This window comes from Equus quagga, chromosome 12 (assembly GCF_021613505.1).
Source record: "Equus quagga isolate Etosha38 chromosome 12, UCLA_HA_Equagga_1.0, whole genome shotgun sequence".
In the NCBI taxonomy this organism is placed as follows: domain Eukaryota; kingdom Metazoa; phylum Chordata; class Mammalia; order Perissodactyla; family Equidae; genus Equus; species Equus quagga.
Window position 1 is genome coordinate 80,203,951 of NC_060278.1, and position 16,099 is coordinate 80,220,049.

The 16,099-nt window shown below is 46.1% G+C and overlaps 1 protein-coding gene across 8 annotated transcripts in view; it reads left to right on the forward strand.

The window, feature by feature from the left end:
- The window catches only part of SLC23A2 (solute carrier family 23 member 2), a 128,397-nt gene extending 115,595 nt beyond the window's left edge, over positions 1–12,802 (forward strand). For all 8 annotated transcript variants that reach the window (XM_046679713.1, XM_046679709.1, XM_046679708.1 and 5 more), the window contains 4 exons: positions 2,876–3,005; positions 3,729–3,866; positions 6,131–6,226; positions 7,980–12,802. In XM_046679713.1, the coding sequence (XP_046535669.1) occupies positions 2,876–3,005; positions 3,729–3,866; positions 6,131–6,226; positions 7,980–8,212 (597 nt within the window). In that variant the 3' untranslated portion in view covers positions 8,213–12,802. The remainder of the gene's footprint in view (positions 1–2,875; positions 3,006–3,728; positions 3,867–6,130; positions 6,227–7,979) is intronic.
- The last annotated feature ends 3,297 nt before the right edge of the window (positions 12,803–16,099 follow it).

The following is a 16,099-nucleotide window of genomic DNA, read 5'->3' on the forward strand; positions in this document are numbered from 1 at the left end:
TGGGCAGGGGGCTGCTTTGGATTCCAGCCCTGACCGCATCACTTTCTCCTCGTGTAACCATGAGGAAGTTACGTCACCTCTCTGAGTCTCCATGCCCTGGTCTGCAGAGATAATTTGCAAGGCATCGGCGGTGATAACTTGACGTAGAGCACTTAGCAGAGTCCCGGCAGGTGGGCGGCGCACAGTAAGCTATAGACACTGTTAATAGATTCTCAGCCCTAAGTTTATTTCTGGGAACGGAGTGGACACCGTCTCCCCTGGCTGTACTCTCTCTTTGGTGGTGTCCAGAGGAAGGTCGTTTCTCCTCTGCTGCCTTCCACGCTGTTGGAGACTTTGGAAAGTCAGGAACACTGTGGATTTTTCCATGGCCCTAGAGGCAGAGCCGAAGTTCAGGAGGGAGGTCACAGGGAGGCGAGGAGGAGATTCCACAGATGGGCAGCAGGAAGGGAGATGCGAAGGCTCCCTGCCAGCTCCAGGAGGGAGGGGACTGTAGGGCTGTCTCTGGTGCTTGGAACACAAGTGTGTACTGGGCACTTGGTTAATATTCGTTGAACAGGAGAATGGCTTACTTGCTGCTTGTTTTTTTTGACAGCGTCTAAGGCAGATCAGTCTTCCTTCCGTGCATGTTTTTCATGTAAGATTTACTGTTTCAGGCATCCCTGGGGCCGCTTGGCCCTCCCTATGCACTCCTGACAGGGCTGACCCTGCTGGGAGGTGGTCTTTGCACAGGTGGTTCCCTCCGCCTGGCTGCTCTTCCTCCAGTGAACTCTTGCTCATTTCTCAAGACCCTCCCCAGCTCTTCAGTTTCTGTTCCCTGGGCTCCCGTATAGTGTAACAATCGCAGCAGTACAATTATTTGATCATAAGCTTGTGACTTATTCATCTTTGTAGCACCCCCAGTCTAACAAGTGCTAGTCATGTAGTAGGTCCTTAAAAATATTTGCTGAAAAATGAGTGTTTGTAAATAAAAGGCTTCCTTATCATGTAATACAGCCAAGCATATATCAGTTTTGCTCAGTTTGCCAGTTTGCATGACATTTTCGATGCTTCCCTGCACTTGGCGGTGGTGTGGTGGCAGGAGCTGTAGAGCACAACAGAGGAGCCTGGGCTCCAGGGTCAGCAGTGGCTGATCCTGGCTGGACAGCCCTATCTTCCTTTGCTCAGTAAGATTCGACTTTGATTCTTAGCCAGCTGACCTGTGAGTCCTTTGAGAAGGTGTTGCACACTCTAGACCAGCGCTGTCTGGAGAACACTTGCAGTGGTGGAAATGTTCTACACCTTGCAGGAGCCACCAACCACACGTGCCTTCAGAACACCTGAAGTATGGCGAGTACAACTGAGGGACTGAATTTTAAATTTCATTTCGTTTTAATTAACTTGTAACTAGCCATCTTCTCCTCACTGTAAGTCAGAGTTAAAGCTATGTGTACCTATGGACACTCTCTCAGATGTTTCTGGAACTTCCTTTACCCGGTTTATGTCCTCAGGGTGTTTTCCTGGGAGAGGCAGCGCAGAGTAGGGCCCAACAGTGCAGGATTCTTGAGCCCAGTGCCAGCTCCGCCTCCCTCCACCTGCGTGACAGTGGGCTAGATGGAAGTTTCTAGAAGGCAGAGATCAGGCTTAACAAATGAAGATGAGACCAGGTGGGAAATGTTATACATGGTGCTGTAGACGCCCAGAGTAGAGGAACCCAGCCTTAGAATCAAGGAAGGCTTTTCAGAGGACGTAGCATTTGGGTAGTGTTTTGAAAGACATGTCTGGGAACCAACCAGAAGGGGTGAGTGGGAAAGAGTGTTCCAGATAGACAGGCCTGGACATGCCTGGTACATTGAGGAGCGAGTGATAAACCCCCAGCATGACTGGGGCAGGACACAGGGCAGGGAGCTCGTCAGTAGGCTTGGCTCCCTTGGGAAGAGCCGGAGAAGTGGGTTTTATTTCATGAGCACCTGAGGGCTTGGGCAGGGCCCTGACCTCCCAGATCAGTGTGTTAGAGAGGTCACTCCACCACAGTGGAGAGGATGGGTGGGTGGAGGAAGGGCCAGAGGCAGCAAGCCCAAGTGGGAGCCTATCAAAGAGGCTCATGCTTGCTAGGTGCAGTTCAGACTGTTTGACACGTCATTTCATTTAATCCTCAAAGCAAAACCACGCAGTTTATCGTTGTAGAGATGAGGGTCCTGCCATCCAGAGAGGCGGAGTAGCTTGCCCCAGTCACATGGTCAGGGCTGGCATGGGAGCGTGACCCAGGCAGCTGGGCTCAGGACGTCTGCACTCCCTGGCCTGGAGGCTCTGCCACCTCTCACGGGCAAGACACCATAAGGAGAGGATTCCAGAAGTGATTCAAGGTCTGGGGAAGACGGAGTCGTTGAGGCTGAAGTGCTTTGGGGTGGGTTAACTAGGTGAAGGGTGATGCCAGGAACCCTGAAGAGAAGCAGGGCCAGAGTAGAGTGTAGCTTTTGCATTTTGCATGTGAGGCAGTAGGAGGGCCTCCCAGCCCTTGAGTGTGAGAGCATTGGAAGCCCAGGGCTTGAGCGCAGGAACGGTCCACGCTGAGGTGACATCACCCAGGGCTCCGAGAAGCGAGGGCCGAGACCCAGGGCCACCCACAGTCAAAGGGAGGAGGAGGGGGATGGGAATGAAGAAAGGTGGTGGGAATTTTCTGCTCTGGGTGTCTTTAGAGTAATTTGTAGTAATTTTCTATTGAGATCAGTCCTCATTGTGAAATGAGACTGACCCCTCCAACTAAAAGTTTTTGGAGTAATCCAGATCTTGTCTGAGGATATCGTTACATTTGCCCTCGGGGGTGCTGGGTCGGAATCTGTGCTGCTGGAGGACCTCTAGCTGAACGCCTGTCTCTGCCCTCTGGTGTGTCCTGCAGGTTGGCAGTCGCCGGGTGATACAGTACGGTGCGGCCCTCATGCTGGGGTTGGGCATGATCGGCAAGTTCAGCGCCCTCTTCGCCTCCCTTCCAGACCCTGTGCTTGGCGCCCTCTTCTGTACTCTCTTTGGTAAAATTGTGTTTCCTTGATAGCGGGCTTCCCTCTCAGGCTCCTTTTCTTTCTCCACATTTGCTGATTTTTAATAGGGACCATGGCTTTTTGCTGAATCCCTTCAGTAAGGTAGAAGGGAACACACTTCTATTTTAAAATACGAAAGGATGCACCTTGAAAAGTTAAACCTACATCACTCTCTGCGTTGAACTTATGTTAAAGGTAGAACCAAATGTAGAGTGATTCTGCTAGGAAATGGAAGATTACTTTAATCTCCTTCATTGGCATTTCTAATTGATTTGACTCAAATACCTTCCCCTTTGAGTGGGCCATTTAAAACTGACCATTTTTACAGTGGGGCTCAATTTGATCTTGGTGTCATTCAGTTGTAGTAATCAGGGGCCAAATATTTGGGAGGGTTTCCCAATTTAATCAAAATGTTTGCATAGAAGTTTTAAGGGGGGACCAATGTCCTTAGTTTTCTGCTTGGTCTTAAGAAAGCATAGTGTAATGTTTATGCCCCTGAACAAGCCCTAATAGAGCTTAGGCAGAGGGTCATTGGATCAGAGACCCAGGTGGTCACCTTCTGACCACCTGTCCTGCCACTGCACTGGTCTCCGGACTTGACACGGATGGGACAGAGAAAGGACGTGGTGGGGAGTCTTTCTTTGACGGCCTGGGGCGTCTGGCGGCCGTGCCGTAGGTGAGCTCACTGGGCCTGTCTGATGGTTCTCTCTCCAGGGATGATCACAGCTGTTGGACTCTCCAACCTGCAGTTCATCGATTTGAATTCTTCCCGGAACCTCTTTGTGCTTGGATTTTCAATCTTCTTTGGGCTCGTCCTTCCAAGTTACCTCAGACAGAACCCTCTCGTCACAGGTACAGAAAACAGGCCTTGAATCTGGGGGGAGTCGGAACCACAGCCACCAGTTCACAAACAGCTCATGCCCAGTTGGAGAGTCAGAAATTGTTCTGGTGAATGTCAGTCTGCATATTTCATTTGAATCTCACTTTGCCCAAGTTTATCTGGAAGCCCTGTGTTCTCCCCGCAAGAGCTGGCGTGTGCACATAACGTGCACGTTAGGTCTTTTTTTTTTTCACCGTGACCCTCTCCTTTGGGATGAATGCCTCTGTAAAACCTTTGGTTTCTCAGATGGATGCTTTATTAAAATGGATAATTTATTGAAACAACTTCATAGACTCTGAAATACATGTTTTTCTACTAGGATTATAGCTACTTTGAATTCAAGATTAACCTTTAAACTCCTTTTTATTTTAATACCCCACTGTCATGAAGAGTGAGCAAAAGGAGCCAGCTGAGGAAATAGCTATTCCCGCTGATCTTTTATGCAGAATTCAGGACTGTTTTATATATATATATATTTTTTTTGAGATGAAATTCACATAACATAAAATTAACCATTTTAAAGTGAACAGTTCAGTGGCACTTAAATACATTCACAGTGTTGTGTAATCACTGCCTCTTGTCTAGTTTCCAAAGCCGCATCACCACCCCAAAATAAAATTCCTTACCCTTAATCCCCCTTCTCCCGCCCTTAGCAACCACCAATCTGTTTTCTGTTTCTGTGGATTTACCTGTTCTGGACATTTCATATAAATAGAACCTCATGATTCTGTGACCTTTGGTGTCTGACTTCTTTCACTTAGCATCATGTTTTCGAGATTCATCCATGTTATAGCATGTAGAAGTGTTTCCTTCCTTTTTATGGCTAAATAATATGCCATCACATGTATATACCCTAATCTGTTTATCCATTTATCCATTGATGGACGTTTGGGTTGTTTCCATATTTTGATTATTGTGAGTAGCGCTGTCATGAACCTTGGTGTACAAGTACAGGCTGTCCTCAGTCATGCTAGTTATGTTCTGAAAAGTCACCGTGAACGTGGAATTAGCAAATTAGCACCCTGGCTCCTGGGGCAGACATGGCTGACAGCCCCGTAACTCAGGCCTGAATGAGGCTCATCTAGCAAGCGTGCTTTCTCTGTAAGGCACACCGTGGCTTTCTCATGATTAGGAGCACTAGACAGCACTTCAGCACAACACTTAGGGCCCATTTTAAGCAGCGAAATCACCAAGGAAAAAGCACAAAAACACACAAAAAAATGGTGCTAACAGGACACTTGTTTACAGTCTGAGCTGAAGCAAGAAGGCAGAGCCTTACCTTGTTTGCCCTCAGCTGAGAACATGTGTGTTGAGCAACTCACGTATTTCCCTGCTGTGCGTGTGCGTGAGTGACTGTGAAAGCCCACGAGTGTTCACTCTGGGTTTACAAGTAAATTTTAGTGTGTAGGTGAATTCACAAATACAGAATCTGCCAGTAATGAGTATCAGCTGTGTTTGAGTACCTGTTTTCAATTCTTGTGGCAGTATACCTAGGAGTGGAATCACTGGTTTGTATGGTAATGCTGTATTTAACTTTTTCAGGAGCCACTCACTTCTTTCCTACAGCAGGTGAACTATTTTACATCCCTGCAAGCTGTGTACAAGGATTTGTGTTTCTCTGCATTCTCACCAACACTTGTTATTTTCTGTTGGGGATCAATATATTTTAAATATAGAAAGTGTGTGAACTTCTAATGACAAGGAGGTTCTTGCTGCTTTTTACATTGTAATATCATATTCATGTGTGGACATCTTTATAAATCCAGTTGCCCCTAATTAAAAGCAGCTAAGCACTAATTAGTAACCCAGAATTCTGAAACCCTTTATCTGATTGCGGATACCACAGATATTTTTGTTGTCTTGTTATATTCACTTTGTGATTTTTTTCAACCTTACAACAACCATCTTTTATATTGATTTTTCTTTTTTAATCTGCAAACACCATCCTCAGTGGCTTCATAGTTCATGTTAGGGTGAACTCCACTCTGTTCGATTTATCTTCTATGCACCATTGTTAGGAATTTTTCCTATGGAGATATCTTTTGATTACTGTTGAAAGTATTCATGGCAGTTTATAACATTACTGGCATAAATTTATCTACACATGCACAACAGAAGTTTACACTGTCATGCACAGCATTGACTGGTGATTAGTCCGCCCCGGGGCTCCTTTCTAGGTCAAGGGCAGGCCCATCCTGGCTGTCGCAATGACCCGGTTGCTCTGGTCTGTTTCCAGGGATATCAGGAATCGATCAAGTGTTGAACGTTCTTCTCACAACTGCCATGTTTGTAGGAGGCTGTGTGGCTTTTATTTTGGATAACACCATCCCAGGTATGTGTAAATATCAAACATGCTTATTACAGATATGAGTTACTTTTTGCCAAATAAATACGGGAAGCAGGAAGAGTGAATCAGTTCAAAGCCAGCACTGGTTAAAACTGTCTTTTCTCCAGTGATTAAGATAACACTCGCAGCCTCCTTTTGTAAATCAGTCTTTTGCTAACAAGCTTATTAGTTGTTTTTTCCCTTCTTGCTGCGTTACTTTTAAGAGAAAAAGCAGGTAAATTCCTGGCACATGGTGACGTGGCAGGGCGATGCCTGGGGCACAGTCCGGGCAGCCTGTCCTCTTGCACAACCATGCCCAGTGTCCTGCAATTTGGCTTTCGTCAGCTTGTCCACACACTTCCATGAGCCTTCAACACTTCTCCCCCTTGGGAAGCCTGTCCTTTAATGAGTCCTTCCTAAGACGGGTCCCCAACCAACTAAGACCAAAAGACAGGGAGCACAGTGGGCACAGGTGGCTGCCAGGATCAATGACGGAGAGATGGGTGGAGGCAGCTGTCTCCCCACCACCCATAACCCTTGTTTCTGAGCAGGGCGCATTCTGTGCCAAGCTCTGGGTGATGGACTAGGATGGGATTTGGGCCCTGCCTTGCAGCCTTCCAGGTTCCCAGAGGAGGCTGCTGTGTACATTGTGAATTGCTGCCATGGATGCACTGGTAGATTCACCTGCCATCTAGGACGTGATGCTTATTCTTGAGCTTGAAGGTTTTATTGAGATTTTCCCCTTAAGACAACCCACGTCCAAAAAGCCTCAATCAAGAGGTATCAGTTGAGGCTGTGGACACCTGGGATGAACGCGTCTGGCAGAAGCAATCACCTGCATGAATAGGAGAAAGGTGTTAGATTTATGGGGTCAATAACTAATACTTCTTTCTCTCCTAAGTGAGAACTAACTGAGAGAGAGAGACACAGGAGTCAGACAGATGGAAATGAAAGTCAGCTTTGCCACTGGAACACTGATAGGAGGGTGGCTTAGATGTAAGAAAATAATGAGGTTCCTGAATACCGCACCGTAGACTCGAGCTCATCACCCGGGCTCGGGCACAGAAGGATATTGTTAGATATCCCGTGTAGCCAAGAGAAGCTGCCAGTATTCCCGTCTGCACTGGGAAGATGTCTGAAAAAAAGTCTAGGAGCTGCTGAGCCTGTGGGCCCCCATCTTTCTCCCTGACTCATCTGTCAGGGTGCAGAGTGGCCCAGAGTGTTACACCAGTGGAAGTTCCTCCTCAGAGGAGCACGACAGGTGGGAAATACATGACATGTGCAACACACACACACTAAAATGGAGCAAAGCAGCGTAAAACTTGGTGTGTCTGCATGGAGGGGGTTGCCACAACCAGTTGATGAAGGCATTGTATATGGTATAATAAAGACTCTGGGCCCCATTTTGCAAGATCAGATTTGCATTTTGGAAGTTTTTGTTGTTTTTTGCAGAGTGTTTGAGAACAGATTTGGAGGAGGGAATGGTGAGAGGGAAGACTAGACAGACAGTTAAGAGACCGATGTGATGGCCCTGGAAAGCAAGGACATAGCCTGGGCCAGACCTCCACCGTGAAAATTGAGATTGTTCATCACGTGGAAGGATGGGGGAGGCAGAGTCGTCAGGAGGTCATTTGAACGTGGGGCCAGAGGAACAAGGATGGGTTAGCGATTCTTAGATTTCTGGTGTGGGCATCGGGATAGCTGATGCCATTGCTTGCTCCTCAGGTGCGCTTTGTGTGTGTGTGTGTGTGTTCCACAGGTACTCCAGAGGAAAGAGGAATCAGGAAGTGGAAGAAGGGCGTGGGCAAAGGGAGCAAGTCGCTCGATGGCATGGAGTCCTACGATTTGCCGTTTGGCATGAACATTATTAAAAAATACAGATGCTTCAGCTACTTACCCATCAGCCCGACCTTTGCGGGCTACACCTGGAAAAGCCTCGGGAAGAGCGCAAACAGCCGGAGTTCCGACGAGGACTCCCAGGCCACGGTATAGCCATAGCTCGCCCTGTGGCCCGGCCGCAGTGAGGCGTGAAGCTGTAGTTCCTTGCTGAGTAACAAGCAGTAACATATATGTTTGTATATCTGCATTTACATTCTGCATCCCAGAGCTGAGACAGGTTACAAATAGCTTTTTTGTTGTGGGTAGTGATTATGTCTGATAGGATGTCTCACTTTTCTCCTTATTTAAGCCCTGACCCCTTGCCCTTGAGAGCATTCACTGCTGGCCATGGTCACTGAACTTGAAGGTCCTGTCCTCCTGTGGGAGTGGATGTTTGAAATCCGCAGTGATTCCTGGTTTTCAGTCCCCTTCCACCACCCCGTGCTAGCTTTCCTACAAGCCGCCTCCAGGGTCCGGGGGCCTTCTGTTCCGGATGCACCTGAACCAGCTTGTTTTTTTATTTGACCTCGGCCTGAACTGCAGAGACCACCTCTGATCAAGGGGCACCAGTATCCTCCCATTGTCACAACTGACAGGTCATATGTGATTCTGTGTTGCCTGATCCTCCTGTAAGAGGAGGCCGTTGACCTGATTGAAAACTGACGTGGTTACCCCGTGCCCAGATCTGTGCATGAGTAAGATCTGTACAGATACTATTAAGATGGAAATCTGTTTAGGGGCTTGAGGGGGAAGGGAAAGTACCTTGAAATCAGTATCTGATTTTCAACTGCTCTTTCTTGGTGCCACCCAGGTCCAGGCTGGGCCAGCACATTTGATACTGGCCTCTTTTTCACTAGTAGCTGAGACATTCCATCTGGCATTTATCACTCCTGGCTGGTATGATGGGTATAGAGTGCCACACAAGGGCACCAAGCAGACGTTCCTGGGAGCCTTAGCTCTGCTGTCATGTGGATGTCAGTTATTGTCACGCGTGTCTATAATTACAAGATTTTATTCCTATTTAATGTTATTGACTATAGCAGATTTTTGAAATCAGTGTTTTTCCATGTGATCCTCTTACCTTGCATCCCTATTACTTGTCCCCCACTCCCCTACCCCTTATTAAGAAAAGAACCAGCATTTGTAAAGCTGTGGACACCATCAGGGAAGCTTGTCATGGCTTTTGAAAGCCAGTAACCATTGTTGTGGTTGTGTTTTGTATTGCTTGATACCACAAAAGTGTAAATACTGTAATGCCTAATCTATTTATCAAAACTGACTACTGGACCAGAGCCCAGAAACCATGGGTTAAGTTATACGTGAATTTGTTTTGTGAAGAAGGGAAGCTGGGGCAGGTAACAAACAGAGCCGCCATATTGAATGGTCCGGCCACCTGGTAAATTCGTCACTTGCAGTTCTATTGCAAGCCATTTCTGTGGGTTGCCCTGTTGCATGTCCACTGAATCTTGATTTTGCAGAGAGGAAGATTAGATCCCCTGGTCAAATGCTGCCTTTCTTGTTTAAGTTAAAGCAGAAGGTGGTGAGAAAAGCAGCCTGCAGGCCCCCTCTGTTGAGTTCTAATGAATAACACTAAATTCCTTCTGAAAAAAATAACATCTGTTGAATTTGGTTTGAGATTTTTCAGCCAAAGGAAAAGCCTCACTTGATGAGGTTGTGCTTCTTAAGTATTTGCTGACCTGGTTGAGTCTTAGATGGCGTTGGGCATTCCTGTCTCCAACAGCAGAGCATGGTTCTCGGCAGCCTTGTGTCCACATGGTGCATCTCCTGCCCCCACAGCTGGCTCTGCCTCTCTGCATTGGGATGTCTTTGGCAGCATTATTGTGTCACTGTCGCCTCTTTGACTCCTGGAAAGGTTGGGGCTTCAAGGCTTATTCTGGCAAGAATACTTCAGAGCCACTGCATTGTTTTGCCAAGATCTTATTGCAGATTAAGTAAAAAATTTAGATTCTAAATTACATTTAAATTTGTATGTCATGTTTTTTAAAATTGTATCCGACGCATAGTTACTTTAGAAGCACACTGGTTAACGGTTTTCACCTCTTTAACTTGGTAAGCCCTCGAGACTGACAGCCCTCCTACGCTGATTGCTCTCACTTGCTTCTATGTGTATTTTGCTCAGCATCTCCAATTTCTCTGCTCTGGAAAAATGGGGAAAATGGTTAAACATCCCAGAGATTTGCAGTATTCCAGCTCTAGGTGAGCAGAAGGACCAAATACCCAATAAAAGCATCTGAACCGTCGGTAATTCAGAAACAACTTCCCTTCAACTTAACGTGACCGGGCATCTTCCCTCCCAGTGAGTAATACTCAGGGTACGTGCTTCGAATGTCCAGAAGCCTACTCCCTTCTGAAAGCCCTCGTTGGGCCAGGTTATGAGGAGGTTTCAAATCTGCTGGTCCGGGCTTTGTCTTCTGCAAGCGTTCAAATGTGGAGGGAAGCCCTGTACCAACACCTCCTATCGGAAAGAGGGTTTTTGCCCTTCCTGTTCCATTGGGGCCGATGTTAGAGTCTCTGTCCAAGGGTGGGGAGGGGACAGGAGGTGAGGAGGAAAGAGGGCAGCCTGACTAGAGGTCCCATTGAATCTGGTACTTTCTGCACTACCTGTGAAACTCAACTTTGCTTGAGGGATTGGAGTCTCATGACAACTGATAAATCTTGTACACGCAGAATCCACCAGCCGTTTTAGGACGTGGCCTCCTGCTTGCAAATATGCTAGAGAATGAGTCTGTAATTGAAAGAAAAACGTGTTCATCTGCTCCTTAGAGTTGAGCACACACCTGAAGGGGAGGTTTTGGGGAACGCGGTGGCCATGCGTGGTCTGTGCCTGTAACACTTCCCACTTACATTGTTGGCCTGCATTGCTGGGGCCGCATGCCCACCCTGCTTTGTTTGGCTAATAGAATGTTTTAGAATATTGTGGATGTAAATGTCCTTGGGCAGGGCATTCAGTCTCCAATTTCTACAGCGACCACCTACCCACCATCTTCACATTTACGTTGGCCATCCTGATGTAGAAAGTATAAGGACAGTAGCTATTGCCCATATCACAGTGGGGGGCAGGGGAGACCTCCCCCCCCACTGGTTTTGGTAAAGTATCTAGCATGGTTCACAGAATCATGGGAAATGGCTCCAGTCTCTGTAAGCAATTTTTATTCTCGTTCTCACTAGGGAATTAAACTTAGATTCATTGATACAGAATCTTTCTTAAGAGGGTTTCAAACGTTAACTTTGAGGAAGTTTCTTGTGGTTGATCAAAGCAAGAGAAGTGGCTTAACCAGGCCAGCTAGAATGAAGCATCCTGGGTCCTGATGGTTTCCCATTTTCATGGTAACAAATTCACACACGGGATTTGCTTTATGCCGTAGCATACTGACTTTCATGATGACAACTTGGTTTATGCATGAATATTGCAGTATTTCCATATAGTAAAACAACATTTCTGCCCAGGATAATAGTCACAGTTTTCCAGGGAGGGAATGGTATAATTTTCATGACAATGTCATGTGATGATAGAATTTCTCCATTGATGAATCTCTAGTATGTGTGTATACTTTATTTACCCATGCGTATATCTTATGTCCATGAGCTAAGTTGTTTTTTCTTTAATTCGTGTCCCTGCTGAAATATTAGTACTAGCAACTTAGGCTTGAAGTTGGCAACTCCAATCTTCCATAATATTGATGCCACAAGAGCGGCCAAGCCAGGTAGAGGGTGAATAAGGAACGATCTGTGGCGGAGACCTCATTCTGGAACCTGTGTGGCGTGCGGACAGGCGGCTTCCTGCTGGTGGCTGTGTTGGGGTGCACACTCGGCTGCACACACCAAGCCTAGTGTGGCTGTTGCTGGAAGCCTTGTGTGCACACCCAGCCATGCCCACTGGACACCGTGGTAGCCCTGCACATGTGCCTGAGCTTTCACAGGGCCCAGCGAGCCGCCCCTTGGCTTTAGAGAAGAGCCTGGGGTTTCTTATGCTGTGGGTATTGTTCTCTGTCCCCTTATGCACAGAGAACAGGACATCTCCCACCTTCCACCCCTCCTGCAGTCACAACTGGAGTGGTGCAAGAATGCCGCCCGTTTTTGCCAGCGTTCAGCTTCTGCCCGTGGACCTGTAAAGCACGTTAGCGCTGGGGAGCCCCTTTCAGCAGCCTCACACACATTCCTGTCCTTCTAGGCTGTTCCTGGCTCTGCCTCATCATCACTGTACATAAATAACTTCCAGCGTCCTTACAATCGCTGTGTGTGTCCCCCGGCACTTAGGACCCCCGACCAGCGTTGTCATCTTACTGACAGTTCAAGGGGATACCCTTTTTCGTTCATTCATAATGACCTTTGTTTGACACATTAACACATTTCTGACTGTTCTAAAAACAGTGGGGATGCTTGTATTTTCCTTGAGTTTTTGTGACTGACTTTGGCTATGTACCTTTCTGGGATTTTGTTTGTTTTTATTTCGCACACCGAGGGTATCTGGGGTGGGGTTGTTTTTCGAGATGTGTAATTCTTTTATGGAGTTTTTAAAAAGAATTTTCATATTGTTTTTCTAACATGGCTTCATTAAACGTTTAAGTATTTTAAAAATATGTACTATTTGGACCAGATGTTGTGAATAATAGTAGAGATAAAGCTATTTTATTCTGTATTTTTAAAACTGTTCCGTATAAATAAAAGCTCTCCTGGACGCGGCTCTGCTGGTCACCTGCCTCCTCCTTTGGTCTTTAAGAAACCTGCCGTTAATTAAAAGTCATCACCCAGGGGAGGGACAGGGGCTAATGAGAAATTCGTTTCAGCGAGGCACTCACGTTGCTGTTGTCGGGCATCCCGGAGCCTTGAAGGAGGACCACAGGAGCCGAAGTGTCATCAGCCCACGGCCTGGAGGACCATGCAGCTCCTTGGGAGGCTGCCTGAGTGGGTAGTGAGACCTCGGTTAGAGCATGTGCTCGTGCTGGATTTTGGGGTGAAATGACGAGTCTCTTATTGGGTCATCTGGAAACTGGAGACCTCTTAGGGATTGGTGCCCAGAAAGGCCGACTGTCCACACCGTGGAATCAAAGGCTTCCAGAGCAGCCTCGGTCCCTCCGGCCGACGGCGTATAGACTGGGGCAGGAACTCCCCAGATGTGGGTGCCGGGAAGGGCTCAGAGCCGAGCCTCAGACCAGCGGGTGACAGCTCCTTCGGTCAGAGGCGTGGCTCCCCACCGGGGTACGACGCTGAGTCCAGAGGGGCTTAGGTATATTTCTTAATTGAGAGCGACTGTAGAGCCCAACATTCCTGTCTCCATCCCTGGTTCATCTCTGTCAGTTTTGGCCGTCAGTGACCCCCACAGCTGCTCCCATAGGGTGTGCAGCCTGCTGCCTGCTCTGCTCAGTGTCCTGACCCGAGAGCCGCTGCTGGCCAACCAGTCACAAGGTGAAATGTTTTCCCTTGCATTATATACATGTGAAAAATATGTGTAAGTGTTAAAAAAATAATAGAATCCCCACGTTCCCACCCCCAGCTGGGACAAATCGTTACCAATACTTCAAACCCCCTCATCCACCCCATGGGCCTCTCCTGGTGCATCCCCGTCCCTCAGCAAGAGAACCACTACCTGGCTTTTGGATTTATTCTTTCCTCACTTTTCCTCACAGTTTTGCCATACATAGGCATCCCTAAACAATTTACTATTTAGTTTTAGTTTAGCCTGGTTTTGAACACCACATAAAAGGAATGAGTGTGTGTATTGGCACGTTTCACTCACTGTTGTGAGATTCTTTCATGTTGACACATATCTGTAATGTAGTTCATCTTCACTACTGGGTAGTAAAATTTAAGATTAACAAAGACAGACCACTCTGAAAGCTTCCAGAGAAAATGAGCAGAAGCAAAGCCTAGAGCTGGGATTGTGGACGTCAGGTTTTCCAGCAACAACCTACCCTGTTTGTGGAGTTAACATTCTTAAGGACTAAAGGAAAAAAACTTGTTGAACTTAGAATCTTACATCTAGCCACTCAAAGGCCCCCATTTAAATACTGCGGATGAAGTACTTAAATATGAAGAGAAACAAACCTAGGAAGTGCTGCAGGAGAAAACTGAGGGAAAGATGAGCGATAAATACCTTGGTAAACCTGGTGTCTTGGTCTGTTCTGGCTGCTATCACAGAAAACCTTAGATTGGGTGGCTTAGAAACTGCAAACATTTCTCACAGTTTGGGAGGCAGGAAGTCAAGGCACTGGCAGATTCAGTGTCTGGTGGGGACCTGCCTCCTGGTTCCTAGATGGCCATCTTCTTGCTGTTGTCTTCACATGATGGGTGGGGCAAAAGATCGGTCTTTTGGGGGCCTCTTTTATGAGGCACTGATCTATTCATGGGAGCTCCAACCTCATGAACTGATCACTTCCCAAAGGCTCCACCTCCTAACACCATCACTTTGGGGTTTCAACCTATGAATTTTGGGAAACACAAACAGTCTAACACCTGATCATTAAAAATTAGTAAGGACCAAAGGAAAGAAAAAACACATATCTATAGTGATCTCAAGTTATAATCTGAGGCCATATCAACTTGACGATGGGGAAAGAGGGGATATACAGAGGTGAGAGAAATAGGCCAAAATGTACCAATAACTGTAAATGGACTAAACTTGCCAATTAAAAGGTAGACTGTTAGGCCAGATAGCAGAACAAACCCCTGATATATGCTGTTTACAATACTGGTGTTCAAAGGTACAGCTGTGATTGTTGAAGGATGCAACAAGGTATCTTTAGAAGTTGATAGCATCTTAGAAAGTTTATAAAAGTTTCTAAGCTGACAGTCGTTTCCTGAGTATTGAATTTAATACTGAAATATATGGCTTATACTTTGCGTGTCTTTAATTCCAGAATTTTATTAGTTTTTAAAAATATTTTACAAAAGTCTTAGTCTGTGATGGGTTGGGAAAAACAATTGAAACTTCACAGATAGTTTAGAAGCATGGTTTAGAAGAGACTGGTTTACATAAGGACATGCGAAATTGAAAGTAAAAGATGGGGGAAAATCACATGGGACAAATACTAACCATCTATTATATTATTTTCAGACAAAATGAATCCTAAGACTAAAAGCATTGTTAAGGATAGGGAGGTTCATGATGTCATGGTAGAAAGGTTCAGTTTACGAAGAGGAGTCAGTTTCAAACACAGGCCTAAGCAGCCTCAAAATCCATGCGGTATAAATGGGTGGAACTATAGGAAGACATTGATAAGTCCACCTGCCGGTGGGAGATTCCAACACTTCCTTTTGAGAAGTCAGGCAAGGAAAAACTAAGCAAGGTTTGGAAGCGACCAAAGGGCGTATTTAGAGCTCTGCAACCAACAACTAGAGAATACAGGTTCTTCGCAAGCACTCGGGGATGTTTCTCAAAGCTGGTCTTGTTCTAGACATTAAAGCAAGTCTCAGAAAAGTTTCAGAAATAGGCATTGTATGGAACATTTTCCCCGACTATACACAATTAAGTTGGAAGTTAATAAAAAAGAAAATTGAAAAATCTCTGTATTTGGATGTACACAACATTGCTAAATAACTCACCGGTTAAAGAAGAAACCAGTAGTGGAAATGTTCTTTAATGAAGTTTATTGCTTGTCCCCTGTTGGTGCTGTTCACACCTCCCTCTGGAATTTGGATTTTACATTCACACTGCATCTCCCAGGTCTTAAGTTTTTTTTTTCTCCTCTAAGTTGTATAGAGTTTCACTCATACTGTGTTTTTCCGTTTCCTCTAAGTTCTGGGAGAATTTCCTGAGCAATGATCTAAGTCACTGACTGGATTTTCTAGAATACCTAACCTCTCACTCGTGTCTTCTAGTGCAATTTTTAAACAATTTATTTTAGTAATTTTCAAACAGACAGGAAAGTAGAGAGAATAACGTAATAGTCCCCCATGTGCACATCACCCAGCTTAGCAAATATTGACTTCAAGTAACCTCGTTTCTTCGACACCCCTCAACTTTCCTTCCTCCATTGTTTT